Source organism: Notolabrus celidotus, chromosome 15 (genome assembly GCF_009762535.1).
Source record: "Notolabrus celidotus isolate fNotCel1 chromosome 15, fNotCel1.pri, whole genome shotgun sequence".
In the NCBI taxonomy this organism is placed as follows: domain Eukaryota; kingdom Metazoa; phylum Chordata; class Actinopteri; order Labriformes; family Labridae; genus Notolabrus; species Notolabrus celidotus.
The window spans coordinates 12349565-12377318 of record NC_048286.1 but is presented as its reverse complement, the minus strand read 5'-3'; the positions used below and the strand labels follow the sequence as shown (position 1 = coordinate 12377318).

The window sequence follows — 27754 nt, the reverse complement described above, 5'->3', positions numbered from 1 at the left end:
AAAATACAAACCAACCCATACTTCATCTCAAACGGATTTTATTGGCATATTGATTGATGTTTCTCTTTTTGTGGATTCTTTCTTTCTTTCTTTCTTTCTTTCTTTCTTTCTTTCTTTCTTTCTTTCTTTCAATATTTTGGAAACATTAACACATTTAAACACTTATATTAAAGGTGACATATCATGCAAAATCGACTTTTTAATGGTTCTCTACCTGAAATATGTTTCCCTGGCATGTCTACAAACACCCCGAAAATGAAAAAAATCCATTCTGCCCTTGTTCTGATTTCTCCACCTTTCTGTAAATGTGTGCTGAAATGAGCCGTTTCAGTTTTCAGTGTTTTTGTTACGTCACAACGATATCCGGTCTTTAACGGAAGTCAGAGCTCGGAGCTTGTTCAGCACATAGACTGTATAAAATACAACTCAACTCCTGTGTTTTTCATTCCCTGCACACATGTGTGCTAACAAGGAGCTTAGGAGGGAGGCATGCTAGTTGTAGGCTGTCTTAATAAACACAAAGGTCAGTTTTACTCCCCACGTCTGCAGATTTGAAGATCTAGTGGATGATTTTTATTTTTCATGGAAAAGTGCTAGCGCTAGTTAGCATAGCCACATAGCTACACGTTCGTCGTTGTGTACCAAGATGAACGTCGACATACTGACAAATAAAACAACAAGAAACACAAAATCTGTGATCAATCCTTCAGAAAGGTCCTGCTGCAGGCGCCTCTCTGTCAGGATCAGATTCTGGATCAAATTCAGAGGGTTGAAGTAACGAGGGTCTGTGAGCAGCCGTGTATATTCAGCCAACATGTAAACATTAGATCAACGTGCTGGAGAGCCGAGGCCACATCCACTTCCTGAGAGGGCGTGGTCAGAGAGAAAACAGACTGTTCTGAGCAGGGTTGAAAAAAAGAGTTTTTCAGGCATGCCAAAATCTGATTTCAAAGTGTTTTTTTGAGCATAAACTTTAAAGACATGTTTCGGGGACCTCTTAGACCAATATATTTTGATGAAAAAGAGCGTAATATGTCACCTTTAACCAATGGATAAAATACATTAAAATAGGAGTGGAGAATACAACTGAACCATGAAAAAGCAAAGAAAGAAAGAAACATAGACTTATGATAGTCACAGGTCTTTGCAACTTTAAGATTATTTTAACCCCTGTTTGCATTTGGTTAACCCTCCTATTATCCTTGGGGTCAATTGGACCCCATTCAATGTTTAACATCTCTAAATTAATGATTTATATCATTCTTTTGCCTTCATATTTCGTGACTTGTCCTCATGTAATGGTGACAACTGGGAAAACATACAATTAAAATGTTGACGTGTTCCAATTTCCTGCAAAAAAAGAATTACGCAGCGGTGTTCCTTGGTGTCAATTTGACCCCAGGCTGTTTTAGCTGTATATAACGTAAGAAAATTCAACATTTTACACAAATTTTTTTTTGTTGTTTTGGATGATATTGAGGTCACTATAACATCCTTTTTTTAACCTAAAAGAAACATTGAGTACCTGAAACATTAAACTTGGGTAACAATCAGTTTCTGGAGGTTTAAATTTGTGGCGTCAAATTGACCCCAGGGATAAAAGATGTTGGTAAATTTAAGGGTAACAGGAGGGTTAAATATGTTGATATGGGTAATTTATGTTCAAATATTGAACAAACAAAACTGCAACATAAATCAATTGACAATCAAATAAATGAATGAATGAAAGCCTTCATACTTTGTTGGTTTCACATTTTATTCTGATCTCTTAACATTTACATTTTATTTAATTAACTAATTAGTTGTTTAACAGAAACCAGTTTCCCTTTTGTCATTATTGATCAGCCAATTACCAAAGATTCTCTTGTCCCAGTTTTTAATTATAAGAATTTACATAAATATTTGACATTATTTATGTTAGTAATAATTACATATCTATATAACCACCAAAGAGTCATGGCAAATCAGAAACAAATCTGTATGATTGAAAGAGATCATGTCTCTTCACATGCATACGTAACCTCTACTATATCTGTCACGAGTGGATCTGAAAATGAGCTGGGATTTCTGTTCCTTATGGTTGATATTAAAGGAGTGACTTACAGCTGCATTGCCTTCAGAGTTATTTGAAACACGACAGGAAAAATCTGAAGGTAAAGTTAAGTTTATTTGTCTTTGGTTAAAAAAATAAAGCATATTTCTCTGAAATGTTGGTTTTTATCTCAGTGTGATAACAATAGAAAAATAGCTATAGCATTTTAATAAAGACTTTAATATTTACGCCTATACCTCTAAAGCAGGTGAAGAGAAAACATTTAATACTCAGTTAATAGACATTTGAAATGATGACCTCCTAGCTTAACACTGAGGTTACATAGTTTTGTTTTTATTTTGTAATTTCAGGAATTCTTGACTCTTAGTTTTAAGTAGTCTTGTTGGTATAATGTATATTTCCAATGAAGTTGAAATGCAATCTCTGAACTGTTGTCAATTAAGTCTTATTAATGGGATTAATGGGAATATTGTTAATGGTTTTCAAGGTTACTAACTGTTTAAATTTTGATGAAACATCTGTCTAAAATATTTCTAAAATATCTCTTCTAGCTGAAGTAAAATGGCTACAACTGAAGAATTTACTGCCATGGCTACAACTTCCTACTACGACTATGATTATGACTACACTGATGAAGTGTGCAACAAAACAGCCGTCATTCAGTTCGGAGCTCACCTCACCCCAGTCATCTTCTCCATTGTGGTGATCTTCAGTCTGTTTGGCAACATCCTGGTCATTGTGATTCTAGCCAGATATGAGAATCTCAAATCTCTCACCAACGCCTTCATCCTGAACCTGGCTGTATCAGATCTCTTCTTCACCACAGGTTTACCTTTCTGGGCATACTACGACATGAATGGATGGACTTTTGGGGACTTTGCATGCAAATCAGTCAACTTCATCTTCTATGTTGGCTTCTACAGCAGCGGTATTCTCCTCATCCTGATGACTGCTCACCGTTATGCAGCTGTAATGTATCCTCTGTCAGGCGTTGTGTCCATCACAGGTAGCTACAGTGTCCTCCTATGTTTGGCTGTTTGGGTTGTTAGTTTATTGATTGCCAGCCCATCCTTCATCTTCACCAAAGTCCAACAAGAGAACCGCTGTGAGTATGCAGAGTCCTACTGGAGCTTGTGGGGAATCTACGTGCAGAATTTCCTCTTCATAGTTAGTTCATTGGTGTTCGTGATCTGCTATTCACAGATCACCTGCCGACTGCTGCGCCCAACTGCCCAAAGAAGAAAGAACAAAACCTTAAAGCTTATTTTATGCTAATGGTTGTTTTCTTTGTGGGCTGGGCTCCTTACAATATTGTAATATTCCTACAGTCTATGCGTTCCTGGCCAAAACCACCTGCTGACTCGAAGACTGTCGCTGGAAGCTGTGTCCCATCAGAACAGCTGGATTATGCCTTTTACATTAGCCGACTATTTGCCTTTTTGCATTGCTGCCTCAACCCTGTGTTTTATGTGTTTGTGGGGGTAAAATTCAGAAACCACTTGAAGAAAATGTTGAAGGGCTATAGCAACCGCAGTAGCAGCTTCCGAAATAGGCAACGACTCACGATTACATCCATTACAAGCGATGAGTGATGAGTTCTCGATGTAGTTGATAAGAGAGCAGATGTAAGACTAGAACTCCAGGTTTTATCAAGTGAAAGAAAAAACTATTCAAAATCACATCAGCATATAAAAAAACAGCTGGAAATCCAAGCCTGTGACATAACATTATGAGGTCCATCCAAAATCATAGATAATGATGGTATGAGTAAATATTTCATTGACACACTTTGCCAAAAGGTGTCCTATGCCACTGTCACTGCCTGTTAATGTTGACAAGACCAGTAGATCATGATCCCATGACGCCAGTTCCACCCTGATCCCAAGTTTTAGCCATTTAAAAAATTACAGGTATCCCGACGCTTGTCTCATTACAGAATGATTTTGTTTTGTTTAGCAACCATTGCTGCCTTGCTAGCTAACACTTATCTCAACTGAGTGATAGTTGAATCAGATGCAACATGCTCAATGCTTTGGAGAAAGGCTTGTATTGATACGCTGGCTTTTTAACCCTCTGGTTATGTTGCGGGTCAAATTGACCCATTTTTAATTTTAAAAATATTTAAAAAATTGTTGAAAGTATTTTTTCGATATGAAATTTATTCTGCTTGGCTAAATTAGCGTAATAAACATATGACGTGAAAATGGTTCATTTAACATATTGCATCCTGCATCTTTATATTACAGCAATGATGTTCAGGGGCCAATTTGACCGGGCAGTCAAAGTGGAGGCTTAAAGTGGTCAGAAGTTTCAAATACTATTGGTTTCTGCAACTCTTTCCATTTAAGACAATATATGTCCTCCAAATCTGCTAAATGCAGCGGAAAAATCTGGGCAGCATGTGACAGAGGAGGTGTCTAATGAATTTATCAACATCACCTCATAAAAAGAAAAACATTTAAAGTACAAAATAAAATACCCGAAAAACTATGTCACGTAAAACTATTGTATTTATATGTAGGTATTTCTTATGAACATTTAAAAAAAATGTAACATGAATTTTCCTGAAAAACAAGTGAGTTATCCGCATTGAACCATGATCTGTGAGAATTAAAGAACATCATTGCACTAAATATTGATTTAAATGGTTAGTAATGGAGTTTATAATGAGATTATATAAAAAGTTTATCGGGATTTTTTTGGATTCTGACACTTTTGGATATTTGAATATTACCCAGGTCAAATTTACCCAGAACATTATCCTCTACATCTTTCTTTAAAAGGATTTTTAAATGGTTTGTATTTAGTTAACAAACCTGCTGGTGGCTTTATAGGTCTGTAGTCAGTAAGTTTAATGCTAACATCAGCATTCCAACACGCCTACACACACTTATGACAGTGTATACACTCAGTGATGACTGTATGTGTAAGGTTGTGTAATGGTAAGGCTTTTAACATGTAATGTATTGTGTTTGATCAAATGTTATCAGAAAGTTTACAGTCAAATGTGTCTGTAATAGAGAAAATGGTTGTCTATGCTATTGTGCATGTGTAGCTGAACGCTTGTCAAGTTTTCCACAGTGATCTTTTTGATCATTTATCTATTATATTTTCACTATGTAGTCTTTATCACTTGTACTTTAAAATATATTGTTGTTATTAGTTGCTTTTTCATATGACATGATTTTATCTTTACTATGAAATAAACATCAAGTTAAAGGTCTGGGTTGTCTCTATTTTGAAAAGGTAATACCATCGCTGAAGTTTCAAGATGATGTGGCTTGACTTAAAATACAGCCACGTATACTAGAATACTGATTCAGCATCTCTGACTTATAGTGAAACAAGAAGAGGAAGCTGTAATTTGCACTCTTATTCGACAACTTTTCTTCCACATTGCAATTCAGGAGGGGACATGGAAGCTGGTGACATCGGTAAGTTTCTGAGAAGTTTACTCCCTATTTTAAGATAAATTACATATTATGTTGAATCATTCTTTGAATTTAAATATCTAACAAGTGATTACTTTTTACAAAAAAAAAATTAAATCTTTGTCTATATCACATTTTGCCAATTCTATTTTTGTGCTCATGTTTCCTAGAAAACCTTACCATGTTCAACTACAGCTACGAAGATTATTACGATGATGGTCATGTGAAATATTTGTGTCTGGAGACGTTCAACTTTAACACCCTCAGTGGTGCTTTCTTCATTGTGATCTTCATCTTTAGCCTCTTTGGCAATACTCTCCTTTTATGTGTTCTTTTCATCTACGAGAACCTGAAAAATGTCACAAATGTCTTCATCCTGAACCTGGCCTGCTCTGATTTAATCTTCACTGGAATGCTCCCATTCTGGGCCGTCAATCACCTGCACCACTGGATCTTTGGAGACTTTGCCTGCAAATTTAAAACAGCACTGTACTACATTGGATTGTACAGTAGCATCATTCTGCTGACTGCCATGACTGTGGATCGTTTCATAACGGTGGTGCTGCACAACTCACCACGTATCCCTGCAAACAGGCTGAGGTGTGCAATGGTTTCCTGTGTAGCTGCCTGGATCATCAGCATTGCAGCAGCTGTGAGTGATGCTATTAAAGTAGAGGTTGTGTCCAGCCACTGGAACAGTGATTTATTCTGTGAAGATGCATCTGATAAAATTTCTCTCAACCTGGGATATTATCTCCAAGTGTCACTACTCTTCATCCTCCCATTTACCATTGTAGTTTTCTGCTATTCTGCCATTCTGAGGACGGTCTTGCAGGCTTCAAATAGAAAAAGGTACAGGACTGTAGTGGTGGTGTTCTGTATTGTGACAGCCTTCTTTATCTGCTGGGGACCTTACCATATTTTCATTTTCACGGATGCTTTTTATGAACCCAAAGGCTGTTATGCAATTGATCGTTTCAACATGGCCTATTATATTAGCCGTATCCTTGCTTATTCTCACTGTTGTTTGAACCCTCTGCTGTATATGCTCTCACAAAAGTTGCGAAGACATCTCTTGCAACTTTTAAAATGCAACAAAGACACAAGGAACCACAGGGAGAGAGGTAATGGCCTAAGTTCTAATGTTTCTCATAATGTGGCTTTCACAACAAAAAGCTCTGCTGTCATGTTGGATGAACCCTCCAAATAGGAATTCACTTTTACATTGAAATCAATCACAAAGCTATAATTTCAACTTTGTTCAATGTACAATTGATTTTTTTAACTGATATATAGCATATGGATCATTTTCATGCATTAGTTCTTTGATTTGTGCATGATACATCAAAAGCATATCCTTTTTTATGATGACATGAGGCAAAGCTTTCCCCTCTGAATTTCCTCATCATTTTTGAAAATAATTAGCGGTTGCTGTTTCTATGACATATTTAATAAAAATGCAGTGTAATCTGGTTGAGTTATTTTCACTTCTTTATTCAATTAAATGTGTTGACATGCAGGAATAGGCCTGCCCTACATTTGAAACAATGCTTTGTAGGTACTGTCTCAGGGAAAAGTCCCAGACAGAGTGAAGAAATTACGTAAAGACACAAACATTATCTGGAGTGACACTGTTTATTCAGTTTGGGAATTTATTTGTGAAAATGTAATGGAAAAGTTGGGGATTTTTTTTATGAAATTACAGAATATTGATTTAAACCCTGAGAATATGAATTGAGACATGAATCAGAAAAATACAAATGCATGATACTTGCAAATATTGAAGCCTGAAGAAATCATACTTAACCTGAAGATTAAATGAGGTAAGTTGACTCCCTTATCACCATTTTAGTTGCATGATCCCTCTGTAACGTCAAAAACTTAAACCTTTAACATTAGTTATAAGCCTGTAAATTACCTTTAAAGTAGCCAAACTCTTTTTTTTTTTTTACAATAAATACAATGATACCAGGCATATATTTATTTTCTTAGTTTGCAATCCTTTTTGGCCTTTTATTTTGAAGGCCCATTTTCTGCTTAGCTGGCCGTGAAACCGAAAATAACAGAACTGCCGGTAGAATGGCATCAGCTCTGTGCTTTGGAACAGTTACTTTATGGTTTTACTGCAAACATTATCAACTAGTTCTGTTATATTGATCTTTAAATAGTGTTTCACATGTAAAAGGATCTTTTGTCGATACTGGGACTTGAATCTGCAACCCTCCAGTTCCCAAGCCAAGAATAATAATAATAATATAATAATAATAATAATAATAATAATAATAATAATAATAATAATAATAATAATAATGATAATAATAATCTCACTATCTCACTCCAGATTCAACCTTCCATAACTAAATAACAGCATTTAGTAACTGCATTCTTGACACAACATTAACAGAACATATAATGTAACACAACACAGTGGATAGCAACGTCTTCACACCCCTGTTAAAATGCCAGGTTTTGTGATGTAAAAAAAATTTGACCCAGATAAATCATGTCAGAACTTTTTCCACCTGTAATGTGACCTATAACACGAACAATTCAATTGAAAAAAATCAAATCTTTAAGGGGGAAAAAAAAAAAAAATGTGGTTACATAAGTGTACACACCCTCTAATAACTGGGGATGTGGCTGTGTTCCGAACAAACCAATCACATTTAAACTCATGACAAATAGTAGTCAATATACACCTGTCATAATTTAAAGTGACTTTGATTAATCCCAATAAAGATCAGCTGTTCTAGGAGGATTTTCATCACATTTCCAAAGTTGCATCTTACAGCAAAAGCCATGGTCCACAGAGCTTCCAAAGTATCAGAGGGATCTCATTGTTGAAAGGTATCAGTCAGGAGAAGGGTACAAAATGTTTTCCAACGCATACCATGGACCACAGTGAAGACCGTCAACATCAAGTGGAGAAAATATGGCACAACAGTGACATTAACAAGAACTGGACATCCCTCCAAACTGATGAAAAGACGAGAAGAAATATGTTCAGGGAGGCTACCAAGAGGCATACACCAACATTAAAGGAGCTGCAGGGATTTCTGACCAGTACTGGCTGTGTACTACATGTGACAACATCTCTCCTATTCTTCACATGTTTCGTCTATGGGTAGGGTGAAAGGACGGAATCCTCTTCTTATGAAAAAAAACATCCAAGCCAGGCAAAATTTTTCAAAAACATACATGAAGTCTCCCAAAAGCATGTGGGAAATGTTTTATGGTCTGATGAAACCAAGGTTGAATTTTTTGGCCATAATTTCAAATGGTATGTTGGGGGTAACAACAACACTGCACATCACATAAAGAACACCAGACCCACAGAGAAGCATGGTGGGGGCAACATCATGCTTTGGGCCTGTTTTTCTTTATCTGGAACCAGGGCCTTAGTCAAGGTGGAGAGAAGTATGAACAGTTACAAAAACCAGTCCGTTTAACACAAAACCTCCAGGCCTCCATTAGAAAGCTGAAGATGAAGAGGAATTTCACCTTTCAACACGACAACAAACCAAAGCAAACATCCAAATCAACAAAAGCATGGCTTCATAAAAGATTAAAGTTTTGGAATAGCCCAGCCAGAGCCAAGACCTGAATCCAAATTAATATCTCTGGGGTGGTCTGAAGAGGGCTGTGTACAAGAGATGCCCTCACTATCAGTTGGATTTGGAGCTTTTTTATAAAGAAGAATGGGCAAATATTGCCAAATCAAGATGTGCCATGCTAATAGACTCCTACAAAAAAGGAGTGCTGTAATAAAATCAAAGGTGCTTAAAACAATTATTAGTTAAAGGGTGTGTACACTTATGTAACCACATTATTTTATTTTTTTATTTTCTTATTCTTCCCCCTCAAATATTTGATTTGTTTTTCTATTGAATTGTGCACGTTATTGGTCACATTACAGCTGGAAAAAGTTCTGACATGATTTATCTTTGTCTCATTTTTGTCTCTCCACAAAACCTGGCATTTTAACAGGGGTGTGTAGACTTTTGATATCCACTGTACATAACTTTGTAGGGGTTTACAGAAACATTTAACTAAAGTTATTGTCACATAATTCTAAAGGAGACTGTCCAACATGCTTGCCTCATTGGACACTACAATATTTTCACTCAGAAAATGTTTTTTTCTTGCATGTCCTTTTTAAAATGTAGCATTGTATCACTTGAAATTTAAAATGCATTGCTGTTTTGGTTTATCTTTACAATAAAAGAAACATCTATCAGTTAAAGGTCTGGGCTGTCTCTATATTGAAAAAGGAATAACCATCACTGTGGTTTGAAGATGATGTTATTAAAGCTATATATTAGAAAAAAATGTGGCTTGACTTAAAATACAGCCACGTATACTAGAATACTGATTCAGCATCTCTGACTTATAGTGAAACAAGAAGAGGAAGCTGTAATTTGCACTCTTAATCGACAACTTTTCTTCCACATCGCAATTCAGGAGGGGACATGGAAGCTGGTGACATCGGTAAGTTTCTGAGAAGTTTACTCCCTATTTTAAGATGAATTACATATTATGTTGAATCATTCTTTGAATTTAAATATCTAACAAGTGATTACTTTTTACAAAAAAAAAAATTCAATCTTTGTCTATATCACATTTTGCCAATTCTATTTTTGTGCTCATGTTTTCTAGAAAACCTTACCATGTTCAACTACAGCTACGAAGATTATTACGATGATGCTCCAATGGAATATTTGTGTCCGGAGACGTTCAACTTTAACACCCTCAGTGGTGCTTTCTTCATTGTGATCTTCATCTTTAGCCTCATTGGCAATACACTCCTTTTATGTGTTCTTTTCATCTACGAGAACCTGAAAAATGTCACAAATGTCTTCATCCTGAACCTGGCCTGCTCTGATTTAATCTTCACTGGAATGCTCCCATTCTGGGCCGTCAATCACCTGCACCACTGGATCTTTGGAGACTTTGCCTGCAAATTTAAAACAGCACTGTACTACATTGGATTGTACAGTAGCATCATTCTGCTGACTGCCATGACTGTGGATCGTTTCATAATGGTGGTGCTGCACAACTCACCACGTAACCCTGCAAACAGGCTGAGGTGTGCAATGGTTTCCTGTGCAGCTGTCTGGATCATCAGCATTGCAGCAGCTGTGAGTGATGCTATTAAAGTAGAGGTTGTGTCCAGCCACTGGAACAGTGATTTCTTCTGTGAAGATGCATCCGATAAAATTTCTCACAACCTGGGATATTATCTCCAAGTGTCACTACTCTTCATCCTCCCATTTACCATTGTAGTTTTCTGCTATTCTGCCATTCTGAGGACGGTCTTGCAGGCTTCAAATAGAAAAAGGTACAAGACTGTAGTGGTGGTGTTCTGTATTGTGACAGCCTTCTTTATCTGCTGGGGACCTTACCATATTTTGATTTTCATGAGTGCTTTTTATGAACCCAAGGGCTGTTATGCGAGTGATTGTTTCAACATGGCCTATTATATTAGTCGTATCCTTGCTTATTCTCACTGTTGTTTGAACCCTCTGCTGTATATGCTCTCACAAAAGTTGCAAAGACATCTCTTGCAACTTTTAAAATGCAACAAAGACACAAGGAACCACAGGGAGAGAGGTAATGGCCTAAGTTCTAATGTTTCTCATAATGTGGCTTTCACAACAAAAAGCTCTGCTGTCATGGTGGATGAACCCTCCAAATAGGAATTCACTTTTACATTGAAATCAATCACAAAGCTATAATTTCAACTTTGTTCAATGTACAATTGATTTTTTTAACTGATTGTATAGCATATGGATCATTTTTATATGTATGAGTTATTTGATTTGTGCATGAAACATCAAAAGCATATCGTTTGTATGATGGCATGAGGCCAAGCTTTCCCCTCTGAATTTCCTCATCATTTTTGAAAATTATTTGCGGTTGCTGTTTCTATGACATATTAAATAAAAATGCAGTGTAATCTAGTTGAGTTATTTTCACTTCTTTATTCAATTAAATGTGTTGACATGCAGGAATAGGCCTGCCCTACATTTGAAACAATGCTTTGTAGGTACTGTCTCAGGGAAAAGTCCCAGACAGAGTGAAGAAATGACTGTTTATTCGGTTTGGGAATTTATTTGTGATAATGGATATGTAAAAAGTTGGGGATTTCTTTTTCTGAAATTACAGAATATTGAGTTAAACCCTGAGAATATGGATACATGAAACTGAAAAATACAAATGCATAATACTTTCAAATATTGAAACCTGCAGATAACATACTTTCATTCAATGACGTAAGTTGACTCCCTACTCATCAACTTATGATCCCTTTTTCACTTCTAAAACTTAAACCTTTTCCATAAATCATAAGCTTCTAAATGTCTCTTTAAAATAGCCAAACCCTTTTTATAGCAATAAATCAAACGATACGAGGCGCATAGATCTTTTCTTAGTTTGCAATCCTTTATAGCCTTTTATTTTGAAGGCCCATTTCCGCTTACCTGGCCGTGAAACCGGAAATAGCAGAACTGCTGTGAGAATGGCATCAGTCCTGTGCTGTGGAAAGATAACTTTTTGCTACTACTACAAACTATAACACCTAGCTTGAAGATGCACAAGGTATGAACTCTTTTATATTGATATTTAGATGTTGTTTCACATGCAGAAGGTTTTTTGTCTATGTTATTACTCTGAGTGTGTTGTATCATATGGTGAATGGGGTCCCAGTGATTTTTAGGCCACAACTTAGCCTAACCTTTGGGTTTCAAAGTATGTATTACCTGTGCTAATGCTGGCATGTTGCCATTGCTAGCATAGCCAGGCCATTTGTCTTTAAGACCGATTTAAAGCTCATGTTTTTGCAAAACTTTTACCTTAAATAAACAGTTTGATAAGTTAGCATCCAACTTCTACCAGCTAGTTTGCCTGGCATGCCTGTATTAGTGGTTTTAGGTAAGGTTGAAAGAATATGTGTTAAATATATGAAATAATCAACAGGTGTCTCTGCCTTGGATTGTTCATGTTGACATATGGTATGCTATGCTGTAACATGGTTTATGGGGAGGATACTTAGCAGTGTATTACATTTTTGAACAGGCTTTGATTAGAGACACACAAAATGCACATAGTGAAAGACAGCAAAGTAAATGGCCAAACTATATGTATGATGGTTACTACAATTTAACGGTGTAGGAAAATGAAGGGATGGTGTTTGTATAATTAAAAAAAAAGAGGCTTAAATGGGAGCATTAGGGTGCTAGTTGGCCTATAGTGGTTGCGCCCCATATACAGAAGCTACAGTGCTCAAGCAAGCGGTTTGAATCTGACCTGCATGTCACTCTTCACTTTTCTCCCCAGCTCTATTCCCTGTTTTAGCCTTTTTGAATACAAAGGCATTAAAAGAGCACAGAAATACAACATGAAAAAAGGCATTATGGAAGCTTTTAAAAACGAAACCAATTGCTACTCTGTCTCCGAAAAAACAAGGCAAAAAAACATGTGGTGACAAAGTGACCACATGGATTATTTTCACACACAACTTTATGGTGACAAGAAAAGCATGAGCACAGCTCAATATCTTCCGAAATTGCCCCTACATCCTCAATTTCTGTTCCCCTCTTGAATAAACGAACACTTGAGTTCACATTTTTTGCTGATTTTAGTGCACTGAACATATCAACCCACAAGATGGCAACAAAAATGTCAGGAAGTCGAGCCGGTGGTAATTCCTTTAGGTCATTTAAGAAATTTTACATATAGCAAAAAAAATGTTAGTTGTTAATTTGAGTTATTACTATTTTTTATTTGCTTTGATGTTTATGTAACCACTGCTGATTTTCTACAAGTTGAAATAAGACAGTCATAAGACTCTAAATTGCACACTTTATATGTAATGCAGTTTCTTGAAAATATGATACATTAACAAAGTTGAAACAAAACTATCATTCTTACCCTTTATTACCTTATGTTTCATGATAAGGTGAAATAAAATCTAAGGCAAAAACAAACTTATGGTAAAAAATAATTATGAGGAATTACACACAAGTTGCCTCTTATTTATTTATTAACCAAACTACACAACATTCTACATTTTTAGTTCTGTAAGCCAAGCTTAAGGATAAGGCCTTGTAATTTGACTGGTATGTATTCCCATGATTTGCTTGCAAATAACATACCCTGTTCAGTAGAAACGGCACACATTGTGCAAGAACCAACTAACCATGAAAAATTCCCTGTGAATCCACTGTAACTGCAAATGAAGCGTATATTTCCTCCTCTTCTTTTTCATTTCAGCCCAGCCAATTTATCAGAGCAGAATCTCCCTCTGGAGTGACCCTCTCTATATGACATAGAATAAACAGTTTAGCGCCCAGCATCAGGATCAATAAAATATAACACAACAGACTGCATGTTTGTGATTAAAATCATTGCCAGTCTAGTGCGCCAAACCTGACCATGTGCCTTCGCTTTGCTTTTCTTTCAGATAAAGTGAGCTGGAAATTCCAACAGTTATGCAATTTCCTCTTAATTTCTCAGTGAGTAAAATATTACAACAACCTTTTTTTCTCCTCTGTGGTCCACATCTTTACCTCTATTATATGTAATTTGTTTCTCCAGAGCCCTGTCAGTGTACTTGAACGTGGTTGAGCAGCGCGGCCTTGATGGCTCCACGGGGGGTCCAGAGAAGAGTGTATAGGGACAGCTCAGTGGGCCACTGTAACAGCACTCGTATTCCTCTCTGGGGGTAGATTAAGCTTAATTAACTAAACCATCCAGCACGCTTGGATGAATGGATACAAGTCAAGGGCAGAGCAGTCACGGGTGTGCTCACACATTCTCTGGCAGGCACTGAGAGAGAGTTTTGTGTCGTATTTTGGCTCTGTGTGTGTGTAATAGTGGCAAAAAATAGATGCTGTAGCTAAAGTTGTGTGTACAAGTCAACAATTAACTAATCTGTGTTCAGTCTGTAGTAAGTCACACAAACGACAGTGACCTCAGCGGCACCTATGCAAAGCAGTCGCAGGAAAATAAATCCCAGAATATGACACAATTCCTCAAATTCCAAGTTTCTAAGAGTTTAAAAATAGCTTTTAGACTCACCAAACTCTGCAAAGGGAATCTAAAGATATTTTGAACCAGTCTAACCTAGTTTCAGAGTGTCAGCTGATGATAACAGGACCAACATCAAGACTGAGTTGTGAATAAAGGAGTGTCAAACCTCCAATGGATCTGTATGGCATAGTTTAGGGTGTATCTGTAACAGTGCTGCGAACATTATTTAAGATACCACCATTTTTTAACATCCACAACACTTTTAGGCTCATCGTGATTTCAAGAGGTCAAACCTCTGTTTGATACCATCTCAAGCTTACTTCGGAGAGAAAAGGACCTAACTACAGGTTTTGTTTCTGACGGCATGAACGGCCATACAAAGGATGCATTATAACCGGTAATAACATTGAAGATCACAGAGAGAAGACCAAACCAGATGAAGAAGAATAGAAAAACCCTTGAGCTCAAACACAAGACAATACAAGGCATCTCATTTCTTATCTTTAAGTCAGTGTAATCTTCCCCCAGATCATTTTCTTCGCAAATGATGTTGTTGTTGTTCACTCCTGTTTTTAGCCACGAGCTACACAGCTGTTGCTGTTTTCTTATAGTCTCTGCTACTAGCCCTCCATGGCCCTAACATTCACTCCCTGCTCTACTTTTCTCCCAGGCATCTCACCCTCCTTTCTCACATTGATATCTCCCCTTTAATTTTGGTTATGTATAACGATAATTACTCCAACCATATGTGCATTTAATTGATGCCTTGCGAATGTGTAAATGTGTGTGTGTGTACTGTGCGCACATTGCTAATAAAGTCTTATTGCCTGTTAATCTGGACTGTCAGGGAAATGCAAGCAAATCGATTAAGTGTGTCAGCCTTATCATTACAAACAACTGTTTTAGTCAACAAATATAGATGACTTAATCCTTGTATGACATACACAGGCATGTATGACATTTCCCTAATGCACCTCATCCTGATTGAATTTGTCATGGGGATCAAATGTTTTAGAAAAGGATTAGATTCAGTGTTTCACTGTTACCTCACACAGTAATGCAAACACAACCATAAATGGTCTACACAGACGTAAATCAAGAACTGTGACAAGTTCACACATAAGAAATGTCTATTTGACAGATGACAGATCGAAAACAACCAACCTCTCAGGCTGTATTTCAGCCTTTGTTTTGCAGCTACAGTGCTCCATCTGTCCACTAGAGGGGGCTTGGATAATGCTCCTTATTTCACTATTACTGAGACATATTAATGAATACAATTTGATTTTCTATGCACATCACTCTTATAAACTGACAAAATGATTATTAGTTTTTACAGAAATATGCTGAAGAGATGTACCGCTATTAATACATTTTCATTTTCCTGATGCGTTGGCTGGTTTACTTTTCCAACACAAGTGATTACCACAAAAAAACAATCGCTGCCTGTTTCTACACATCCTACACCCACATACCTCTACATTTTAGGGTCATCCTCCCGTGCTTACCTGCTGTTATCAGACAGAGAAACACCGTGATTAACTACCATGGAGACTTAATTAACAAATCAAACATCTGGATATTCACTCTAAGCCTACTGCAAAGGCTTAGCTGTCTCTTGTAAAACTGGCCATTTGATGTATCAAACAGTGTGTCCTGATGTTTCTTGCTAAAGTTTTTCCCATCTGGCTTGTTTTGCATCTTCACTTTTTAAGCAGCATCTCTCACTTTGTAACTTCTACAGTTTATTCTCATTTAATTATTATTTAATTTTTAGGTTATGTTGTGGGATTATTCATGACTGGGTGATACATGGAGTAGGATTGTGGACAAGTCCCTTGAGATATGACTTTGGACATATACCAACATTGCATAACACAGCAATGGAAACACAACATGGGACTGTGACACAAATTCATGTGGCCAGATATCACACCTAAGACCTCAAAAAAGATATGAAATACTTATTATCACAAGATTTAGCTTTATTTTATAGTTTTACCTTCCCATTAGAAGTTACAATCCTGGCCAGTGAATAACAAAAAAACAACAAAAAAGTAGTGACAAATATAGAGATCAAACTTACAAATGTGCAAATATTGCAATTTTTTTTTAATATATGATTTTAACTGGGAACGCAGCTTAATATTAAACATTACGTAGTGTTTTATCATGTCAATTGTTATTTTTATCACATAAAAAAGACTAATTGACCTGTACATGAGTTATATGCCACAATAAATATACATATATAAATATATATATAAAGTCTGATTTAGATTTTGATATTACACAAATCTAATGATAAATAAGTTTTAAAGATAAATACTTTTGTCAGTGTTAGAATATGTTAATGGCACGTTTGGACAGATCTAACAGTCTGCTGTGAAAAATTGCTGGAATATAAAGCATAATATAAAGCATGCTGATGACATCAATTTAACATCAACTTATCCTTATAACTGAATCATACATGTAACACAACTCATGAAAATCACTGTTTTGATGATTGCTCCTGTATTGTTTTGATTCTGGCGCACCCTGTGGACAAAGAGACGTCACTTATCTCTCTTCTGATTTTGCTCTGTACAGTATGCTTAGTAGCGTTTTGTCACTAGCTGTGGACGTTTGCACTGGAAAATGTAAAAAGCTTTTTTTAAATTAATTTTTTAAAATATGCTGGTAATGGCCCTGTCTGATACAAACCGGCAGAAGTGTTTGCAGGCTTTAAAACTAATGTTTTAGAATCAAATATATAGAAATAACCAGTCTTCAGGCTGTATAAATGATGGGTCATAAAAAGGCATTAGTAGTAATTTCAGTCTTTTTCATAACCAGTTCAAAACTCCTCAGTACCTTTAATCATCTAAAACTATTTTTTAAAATCATGTTGATTAGAAAAACTGGATAACTAAAAACCTGATCAAATTTAAGCTTGAGTTAGATATACCCCATTCCACCATTATAAGATTGTCAAAATGTTTTTTATGTTGAAGAGATCAGAAAGCACTGAAACTTATGAAAAGAAAAAGATCCAGGCTCATATTTAAACCTGAAGCTGCTGCAAGAAAGAAGGAGAGTAGCAGTGGTTGATGGACATGGAGAGAAGTTTATGTTGAGTGCTGGTTAAAGCTTGGGTTGGTAAGTCACGGAGAACTAGCATGAATTTTAATGTAGCATTTCCTCAGGACTCCGTCTAACCCCTCCCCCCCTCCCCTCGAAGCTCCTCCAAAACGACCCCGCTCACATGCACGAACACTGCTGATTCGCAACCATTGTGACTGATTGAAAACCGTTCCTCAGCACATCGCTTGTGTTTTGCACGACGTCAACTCGTGTCTCACTCAGCGGTAAGAAAACACCAAAACATTATCATAGTGAAAGTTTAAAACACAAACAAACATGAAATGTACGCGCAGGAGGCGGGCAGAACAGCAGGACGGGATTTGATTGGTTTCATAATTTGGCTCCTGATGGCAGGGATTGGTTGGTGTTTTCCAGGTTTACTCTGGCTGTAGATAGCAGCTTTTTTCCACTCTTTTTTAAGAACACATTATGTATTGATTGACATCGGGACATAAAGATCATTTTAACCAGTATAACAAACAGTGTATCTAAATCTGAGTACCAACCCCAGCTTTAAGTAAACAACGTACAAAGTGAAAATTTAAGTTATTTTGTTTGTGTTTCACAGCGGTTACACTCTCAAGAACTTACAAACATGTCCACACCTCTGCACATCTGTGCAGGATGGTACTGGATCGTGCTTTGCTTGCAAATTAAATCAGTCCATTTCCTGCCTGCTGTGTGTCTCTGCTCTGCCCTCTGTCACAGCCACTTCAAACTGTTCTCATTTACGGGTCGGCAAATACTTCAGTTTTTAGGTCCTTTTAGCTTCCAAGAAAGACACTGTATCAGCACATTGTGCAGGTTGGAAATCTAAAATAACAAATCAAACCATTTTGAGTTCCCAGGAGTTAATTTTTGATGCTGTGGTATTGAAACAGATTTGATATCTTTTGATTTTACTGGTATCGTATTGAAGTTGAAAATTCTGGTATCACGACAACTATACATCGTAATGTAACTAAACATTACATGCCAGGAGAAAACATTGAATAAGCATTTGAATTGAAGTGTTAAAGGATAGATAGATAAGGCCATAATAAAGCACAAAAACAGGATGACCTTCTCATCAGATGATGTATTTCACATAACTAGGATAATATCAAATCATATGAAGTGCATATTATAGTCCAAAGTGCTTTGTAGTGTGAATGAAACATTTTTGGATGTTCCCAAAGAGAACTGGACCACAAGCCCTGGCGCTGACTCGTCAATGCTCTTCCCACTGAGCTAATATCCTACAGACCACGCTTTTTGGCTTACCCTTCCTTATCCTCAGGCTGCACCAGCTGCCGTCTACCTCCGACCACACTCCACGCCCCTCGTATGTTGTCCTCTACCTGCTTCGTCCCTCCTCCTCCTCATTTGTAGGTGTTCTATCCCCCTCTTTGGCCGCAACTTTCCGAAAGGTGAACAGAAGTGATTTTCAATAGCATCGTGCATGACTAATGGTGGAAACATGTTAAAATCATCGCAGAAATGTCCTTGGGAAGACAAATGAATTTTCAGCAGAATAATTAACTTAATTAACAAATTTGCATGCATATTCATCAGGGCCATTGAAGTCTTTCCAGCTCAGCTTGATGAACGTTGCTGTGTAATAACCAGCTCATTTACATTCTGCCATCCACTGCCATTTGTGTGGATTACTGAGAAAAGGCACAGTGTGTGTGTGGGTGTGTGTATGTGCATGATGCTAGGGGTACATTGCATGTGCACATACTTTTCTCTTTTCCTTAGCATGTCATAGAGAAAGCCTGATGAATTGATTTGACATAATGTTTTGTGGGATATACACCCCGATATTGGACCCAGCTGCTCCTGCTTACACACACACTGTTTAAGAGGTTCATTCATATATGCACATATTCATACACACATACCTTACGTGTATGTGACTGATGGAGGTCTGACTTTGTGTGTGTGTGTGTGTGTGTGTGTGTGTGTGTGTGTGTGTGTGTGTGTGTGTGTGTGTGTGTGTGTGTGTGTGTGTGTGTGTGTGTGTGTGTGTGTGTGTGTGTGTGTGTGTGTGTATGTGTGTGCCCCACACCCATATCTCCTTGCATCCTCCTCCCCCTTCACCCTCCTTCTCTCTGGTGGGCAGTTCTTGGCACCGATCCTGAGTCGTAAACCCTCCTGGGTTGCCAGACTGCGCGTTGTTAAAAACGTGAGGCCCGCCGAACCCCCCCCTCCCCATCTCTGCAGGGCAATCTTTAAAGCCAGCAAGGTGTGACGGCACAGACTGGCAGCTTGGCAGCCATGCCCGAGGATACCAACGCTCCGTCAGCCATGAACGGGCACCATCACATGGGCTCGCCTAACTAATACGCTCGCCGTACATGTGCCTCCATCGTGCCTCATCTGTGCCAGTCAGAGACAAAGGAATTCATTAAGAAATTTCACATGGCGTCGTTTTGTGATTTTGCTGGGATATAGTTAATTGGGAATTTCACACAAGCTAAGGTAACTGAGGGAAGAGATTATCCAAACGAGATCGGAAAAGTTAATTACACTCACTTGGCTGTGTGTGCCCTTGATCTGGAAACAACAGGAAAACTTATTTTCTGCACAATGTTTCTCCAACAATATGTTTCTCATTCTCATCATGAATTTTTTTCCCCCCTCCACTTTAGGTGCCACTGAACACTCTTAAAAAAAGACACTTCTCAGCAGGTTCCTTCCCAGCTTGTCAGAAAACTGCAGCTCCAGTAACATTACCATTGGGACATAAAAAGGAATGCAAAGCCAATGCTTTTGCACCTTTACTGTAACCAATATGGTGCTCTGTCCTGATATTTTCCTGGAGCAATTATCACACTGATTCAAAGAAAAAAAAAAGTAAAAACAGCATCACCTGACATAAAAAAAAACTTGTGATATTTAGCATCCTTCTTCCCTTTGCCTCTGTGATACTTGCTCCTACGCTTTTTTCTGCAGACATATGTTTGACACTTGAAGCTGTTATCATAGCTGGAAGTGTGAAGGAGAATTGTTGCAGTAATATGCCGATCTTGAGTGTTGTGACAGGAAAAATGCTTTTCAGATACAGAATTGGCATTTTCAAGTCTTGTCTGACAAAACAGTGTTTGTCTTCCATTGTGATAACAGCCAAGCCAAGTTTGCAAAACAGTTTTCCCCAGAAACGCTCTGAAAGATTCTTTTCGAGAAGAACTTGTGCGACGAAAGATTCCACCCTTATTGAAAGACTTATTGCATTTTTAATGACATGTTTTGCTCATAAAAAAAAAATCTCATTTATCGTGTTGTCTGACCCTCTTTGTTTTGAAGCTTCCACTGAAGCAAGACGAATACAAAACACAAATGGACCATTAAACTGACCTTCAAACCGGGCCCTATGAAAATCAAATAGCTGTCACTGCTCTGCTGGGGAAATTTGCACAACTACAGCTTGTTTCCCTGCAGTGAGAAATATAAAAAATACACATCAAATGCATGTTTTCATGATTCTCCTATTTGAAGTGATATCAACTCTTATAGCTCCAGTGAATAAACCAATGCGAGCTTCAATCATAGAACATAAAAAGATGGTTTGTATGGATGCAAACAGCTGACTCGCGCCTGCAGACTTGCTTTGTTATCCTGTTGATGTTGTTGCTTTCTATAATAGCTGCAGTGCATTATTGTTATAACTTGTCGTCTGATCTCCGGCTAAGTCTGATACACCCACACCCACACACAGCCCTCTTTTAGCGGCATCCACAGAGATAAAACGACACCTGGATTTACCAAGGAAGGGATGAGAATTGTGCCTTCAAGGTAAATCGTCTGTCAGTTCCACAAAAATTAAAAGAAAAGGTTTTGTTTTTTTTTGAATTTGCAGCAAAACTTGGCCAAGTCTATCAAAAATTAAAATCTTGTAACTTCTTTGTATCTCTTCTTTTGAGGTAGAGGGGGTACGTATTTGACGACGGTACTGTTTGATGGTGCAATTGATGAGAAAGTTCTGAAGAAAGTCCCAAAGCCTCAGAGGAATTTGATTACCTCCATCCATTATCTGCACAGTGAGCAATCGCGAGGCTCACCATCTGTCATCCGTTCATTTGCATCGTCAACACCTGCCCTGCCTGTTTATGCCTTCACATTTTTATAAGCTGTCTTTCATGGCGGGGAAAAATGTTGACTTTTCCTTCTAAATACATTAATTCCACAAGTTCAAAGAACATATTGAAGACAAACAACTTGGTTTATGTCTAATAGAATTTGGAAACTCTCCTTTTTATTGCTGCAGGTTTTAAAAAAAACCATCCAGGCTGCTTTTACAGCTCAGTGAACAATTAAGTGTTTAATTTCATGGATAAAATGATGTGATAGAAAGATAGATAGATAGATAGATAGATAGATAGATTTCCATATCACACATACACACCACATCCTGTTTATTACCAATGCATTGAGCTGCACACGCTCCCTCCTTCCCTCCCTCCCTCCCTCCCCAATCCTCCCCCATCCATCCATCCCGTCTCCCATATCCCCAGGTGGTGCCGACGGCTGCGGGGCCCATTAGCGACAGAATTCCTGCCTCCAGCAGGCCATGCGTGTCCCGAGTGACACATTTTTGGACCGACACCAAGAATCCAACCCTCCACAGACAGCTCACTTTCCTCTGCAGTCACCACAGTATGTGTGTTTGTGTGTGTGTATAACATGTTAGTGTGTGTGTGTTTGTGTGTGTGTGTGTGAGTGAGGGAGAGAGAGAGAGGCCTTGCGAACACAGCATGAGTCCCACAGGAAATGCTTGAAAGGCAGTATGGGACAGATTGGTGATGGCGCAGGATGGTCTAGAATACTAAAAAGAAACCCAAAGATCTTCCTCATGCAAAGATCATACATCCATGAGATGACTCTCCTGCCAGGTTGGGACATTTGTCACATTTGTCTTACATATGTATGTCCCACAACGTGGAAAAAATAGCGAGATTTTGCTGATGAACATTGTTGTTTGGCAACGTTTTTGGCCAGCTGAGGCACGAATACCAAATGTTTCAACTCCTTCAAATGATTTCTTACTTCTTCTATTCCTCTTGTTGTACAGTAAAAAGGTGGCTCTGCCTTATCTGAAATGATTTACACGATGGTCAATCAAGGTTCTTATTAATCTAAAAGAGGAGTGATTATGAAACAATACGTTATGAGTAAGAAAGAGCAGTAAGTCACTTTAGTATAGATATTATGAATGGATTCTTTTCTTCATCTTAATAGATAGTTAATTATGTACCTAATGACTCCTCACAAAGCGCTATATAATTAGTCTAGATGAGCCGAGAAAGTTCCTACTTGTTCTTACATGTTTAATGTTGGTGATTTCTCATTTCCAAATGGGAATGTCGGAGATGGTGGTGTAACATTAATGTCAGTGGAACCACAGAGAGAAACTGATATCTTTCTATCTATCTATAGATCTATCTATCTATCTAGAGGTCTGTATTATAACAATTATAATTTCTTAGAACCCCATGAAATATTTATCTTTTCTTCTTAGTTCATTTAATCACAATATGTAAGTATTGAATTAATGATATCATCCTTATCCCTTATTCCTTATCCAGAAACTTGCCCTGCATATTGGATAAAAGAATATCTAGTGATTTACTCGCACTAAATTGAGGTCAGTTAGACCCCAGAGGGGTTTATCTTAAAGACCTCTTATGAACAAACGTAATGTATTAAAGCAGTGTTATTCAACATCTTAGCTTCGATGTGTTGTTTTCTGTAGCACTCTCTTGATCTGTTTAATTATTTAGTAAAGTTAGTCAAATTCATGAAGTGTAAGTCTGGAAGACAGCGCTCATAATTTCTTTAGATTGGGGAATGAACATCAGCAAGGAGAAGCCCGCAGGAGACAGTCATCAGACCTGTAGACCCGTTTTGAGGACTATAACCTCCTCTGTATGTGATTCAACAATTTATTAACTAAGCTGCTATGCCAACATAGTGCTTAGTGGGTTAAGTACACATAACACATAAAACAACGTAAGGGGTTACAGAGGTGACGGGTAAATCAAGTTTTTCAACTGCTGCTATCAAGCACAGTTTCTCCATCCAGCTAGCATCAACTTATCAATTAACTATTTGAACATTCATATGTGAAAGCAGCTTTAATGTACAGCTTTTCAAGTTTGTCATGAGAAAGTTGTTCCCAAAACCTGAATAAATTATGTTAGAGTATATTTGCCCAGATAGCTAGCAGGATACAAGGCTACCTAGCCATAGAAGTGGCAAGGACTTTAAAAAACTAGTTGTTTCCTTATCTTTCAAAAGTTTAATAAAATGTTCAGCAATAAAAATGACAGTGTCTCATAACAATGAAGATAATGCTTTTCACATCCAGTATTTCATCACAACTTGTGGACTTGAATTTGTCAACTCTTCTGTTACAACTAGCTAAGAAAATTCTCTTTGGGGCGCTGGTGACCTAGTGGTCTAAGCACCCCACATACAGAGGCTACAGCCCTCATCGCAGGGGTTGCTGGTTCGATTCCCGGCCTGTCCACCATTTCCTGCATGTATTCCCCCGCTCTCTACTCCCCACATTTCCTGTCTCTCTTCAGCTGTCCTATTAAATAAAGGCAAAAGGGCCAAAAATATAACTTAAAAAAAAAAATATATATATATATATATATATCTCTCTTTAACAGTCCCTCAGCTCAGGCAGTGTACACTGAGTAACCAACTCACTGTGTAGGTGGGAAGTTAAACACGTGAATGTTGTAAAGAATGGCCATCATGAAGTAGATGGATATGACAATTGTATCAGTGCTAACTCTTCCTCTTTGTCTGAATAGCATTAATAACCGGGCAAAACTGTGATTATCCAAACCAAAATATCTGCTGGCTTATTTCCTTACTTTAAAACAGTTCCTGTAGCAGCCCCTGGAATCAGTAATCACAGTGTTGAGTTCTGGCTGGTGCAACCTCTTTATTGTCATTAAGCACCATGAAAATAAAAGGCAAACAAGCCACAAAATAAGCATTAAACTTGATTCACATCAATACAAAGAATTCATACACACCAACAAATATTTCATATTTATAGGTCATTTTCTTTCCATTTCACAAACACACCCATGTGTACCTTTAAGATTGCATCATCCCTTTACAAGAAATCGCACCACTGCATCGACAAACATTTAAATGAACAGCTTACAAACTTTCTTTTAATGTGTAAACAAACACACGTACCTTCCTCCACCAAGGGTGCAAACTTCCTCATATGACCTGTGCCAAACATCACGCTACGATCCGAAGTTGACTGCGACTACACAATATGCTGTGTATCAACTTGCGAAAGAGACGCCAACATATATTTATACTACTTCCGGGCACTGTCATCGACACCGGAATATGAATAACACATAAAAATGAATGAGCAATTTATTGAAATGAATAAAAAATAACCTAAAGTAACTTTAAGCTTTTAACAAGTATGTCCCAGCATGCCCTTCTCTTTTTCAGCTTAGCCAAGATGCTGACCACTGATGGTGAGAGGGTTTCAGTGTTCAGTGATCACACCATTCAGGTTATCACCATAGACTGTATAAATAATGGACGTAGTATCCGTGACGTCACCCATCTGTTCCTGAGCGCTGCTTTGAAGCCAATTAACGGCGGCAGCCATATTGGAAATGCAGAACTCAACTAGGCATTGTGTGACGTAAAGGGGCGGGAACACATAGCCTCCTAGCCAACAGCTATGTGTTCCCGCCCGGGAGTCAAGTCAGTCATGTCCTTATTTGGACAAAAACTCGTAATCTTAATATCTTCTGAACCGTCGCGTTAGAAAAAAAGAATCACCCCCCGTACAGTGTGTGCCGATAGAGAGATTAGCTTTGTAGGGCAAGCCGTTTTTTGAACCAGGCTGTAAACATATTTATTAATTCTGCAAAGAGCGTGTTTTTTGAATTGGTGTGTATATGGTTTCCGGTGTTTCTGCAGCCAGCCTCAAGCGGATTCTCGATGAATTGCAGTTTATAACACTTCCGCATGGGCTTCATAGTTTGAGACCGGAGGTTGCTGCTTAGTTATCACATTACAATGATTCTTGCCTTAACTTTTACACTTCAAAATACACTCAAAATATCAGGCACAAGTGTAAATACAAATTGAGACTTTGGGTTTGTCTGTATAGCCAACATGCTCGCTACAGCTGTCCCTGAAAGTTTACTTAATGAACCCCTCAACATAATCAACCTATAAAATAGCTGTCTATCTTACATCAGCTGAACAATTAATCTAATTATTGTTCACTTAACTGCGATATCACTAGCTGAGTTTTTAAAGAATTGTCTGGTTGTTGTAGAGATATACTGTATGTTAGCATCCAATCATCCATCAGGCCTGAAACACTTAATCACGTTACTGTGAAAATGGCTTACTTTTAAATTTAGAGTAATAAAAACTGATTTCCATATTCCAAGAGAACATCTCTGGCATAGACAAAAATCTGACCATCAATGTACATTATTAACCCTTTATCCTATTAAGTTGTGAAAGAAACCTGAATGTATTTTGTTGGAGGCTTTAACATTTGAGTTATATCATGTATTTCAGTTAAGGTTAAAATATGTTTACATTATTTATAAAGTGAACTAATAACATAAATGTTTACTTAAGTTATTATATGTATATTTATGGTTTTATAATAATTCCTACAGTATTTTTAGTTGGACCAAATATGCTGAATGTACATCTGTGGTTTTCAGTACGTTTACCTGGAGCTTGGTCATCCTAGCCTCTGATTGGTTAGTTCTCTGACATGTGATTGAGAGACAAGGAAGTGTTTATGTTGTACTTACTGAATGTTAAGAAAGTTATCCATCTCCATCCTACTGTTTCTTATTAATAGAGTGACCCAACCACCTCACATTGAACCCTCACTTTATGTAAGAATTGATTTTTGTAGTAGCTAAGTCTTTCAATTTCTGCAACTATTTCTTCTCAGTTAAAAGACACACAGGCAGGTGTGTGCTTTTTGTCAGCTTTTGAGTTTTGAATATCTATTTATCTGACATCCCTTCTTTTTTAAATTTATGTGTATATACATGAAGGTTATTTGTATGCCTTGGTAATCAGATCAATCTCCATTTTTACCTTCTAGAAAATGACTCTTTGGATCTCAGTATAGATAAACTGACATCAACCTCAAACTATGGTAAGATTCTTAGCATCCTTATAAATGGCTCTGGCCTCGCAGAAATTGTGCATGCTTTGTAAAAAAAAACAACTCAAATTTTGACATTCGCTCTCTTTGATATCACACCCCTGTGTAGTCATGCTTTCCACATGCTCATATTCACAGTCGTGGGAATAGAAACCACTTCACCCACTACCACACGTGTCTCTCAATGTGCCCTGAAATAGGGTGTTGCTGGGGTGTCAGAGGATCACACCCCTGTATGCTTCCCACCTGCTACTAAACTCACCCTATACTCCCTCATATTGTAGCCACACACACTTTTCTCTCCCACACACATTTGAATACATAGTCAGACAAAGAGCACAAAGCACAAAGGTGATGTAGTGACAGATGCTCCTGTCACATACTTAGCATATCTCCACCTCCAAAATAGTACAACTGCAGAAGTCAGGCTGTCTCTCTCCATTAGCACTACTCTTCAAAGCTCATTCATTTACACTCTGTGGATAAAAGCAGCTCTTAAACTGCAGTCCCTCACCCAATATTTATCCAATCTGACCAAATAATATAATTAATGCCTATGTCTCTCTTCTCCTCCTCCTCCAGGCCAATGTATTCCCCTCATCTTGCCTCCCTCCCACCCTGTCTAACCTTTCAGTGCCAAGTTCACAGATAGAGAGAAAGTACTTCCTGTGAGAGGCCGGGCCGGCTGCCAGAGAGACTGATCCACCAATCTGACACGTTAATGAGATCCTGGCCCATAGTAGTTGAGTGTCAGGCCTCCTCTGCTGCAGCATCAGCCCTGCCGTGACCTGCTACACACACACACAAACATCCACACACGCACACACATGCACGGCTCTACTCATATGTGTAATTTTTTCACACGTGCACCCACACTCACAGAAATATAAGCACAAATGAATCTCTCCCCACACGCACACTTTGAGAGAGGGGGGT

General features: G+C 37.8%; 4 protein-coding genes across 6 annotated transcripts in view; all 4 read left to right on the top strand.

Annotated features, from left to right (window-relative positions):
* Positions 1–2089: 2089 nt before the first annotated feature.
* LOC117826963 (C-C chemokine receptor type 2-like) lies at positions 2090–5276 on the top strand. The gene is made up of 2 exons (XM_034703403.1): positions 2090–2153; positions 2605–5276. Exon 2 carries the CDS (start codon positions 2615–2617, stop codon positions 3326–3328), a length of 714 nt encoding a protein of 237 aa, XP_034559294.1. The 5' UTR covers positions 2090–2153; positions 2605–2614; the 3' UTR covers positions 3329–5276.
* A 109-nt stretch (positions 5277–5385) lies between these two features.
* Positions 5386–6959, top strand: LOC117826893 (chemokine XC receptor 1-like). Its single transcript, XM_034703307.1, has 2 exons — positions 5386–5487; positions 5655–6959. Exons 1-2 carry the CDS (start codon positions 5469–5471, stop codon positions 6692–6694), a joined length of 1059 nt encoding a protein of 352 aa, XP_034559198.1. The 5' UTR covers positions 5386–5468; the 3' UTR covers positions 6695–6959.
* Positions 6960–9954: 2995 nt separating this feature from the next.
* Positions 9955–11444, top strand: LOC117826998 (chemokine XC receptor 1-like). Its single transcript, XM_034703442.1, has 2 exons — positions 9955–9972; positions 10141–11444. The coding sequence occupies exon 2, from the start codon at positions 10152–10154 to the stop codon at positions 11178–11180; it is 1029 nt and encodes a 342-aa protein (XP_034559333.1). The 5' UTR covers positions 9955–9972; positions 10141–10151; the 3' UTR covers positions 11181–11444.
* Positions 11445–11975: 531 nt separating this feature from the next.
* The window catches only part of LOC117826235, a 29236-nt gene continuing 13457 nt past the window's right edge, over positions 11976–27754 (top strand). Inside the window, exons 1-3 of one of the 3 annotated variants that reach the window (XR_004633997.1) lie at positions 11976–12081; positions 13946–13997; positions 20274–20860. Coding sequence is in view for 1 of the 3 variants with exons in the window: in XM_034702166.1 (XP_034558057.1) it covers positions 12073–12081; positions 22137–22278; positions 26756–26809 (205 nt within the window). In the remaining 2 variants the exon portion in view is untranslated. Of the gene's footprint in view, positions 12082–13945; positions 13998–14079; positions 15368–20273; positions 20861–22136; positions 22279–26755; positions 26810–27754 lie in introns of those variants that run through there. The other 2 variants (XR_004633996.1, XM_034702166.1) reach the window with 2 other exon arrangements.

What these genes read in the sequence shown, in the direction of transcription:
- LOC117826963 (XM_034703403.1), top strand. Translation starts at nt 2,615, where the DNA reads ATGGCTACAACTGAAGAATTTACTGCCATGGCTACAACTTCCTACTAC.
- LOC117826998 (XM_034703442.1), top strand. Translation starts at nt 10,152, where the DNA reads ATGTTCAACTACAGCTACGAAGATTATTACGATGATGCTCCAATGGAA.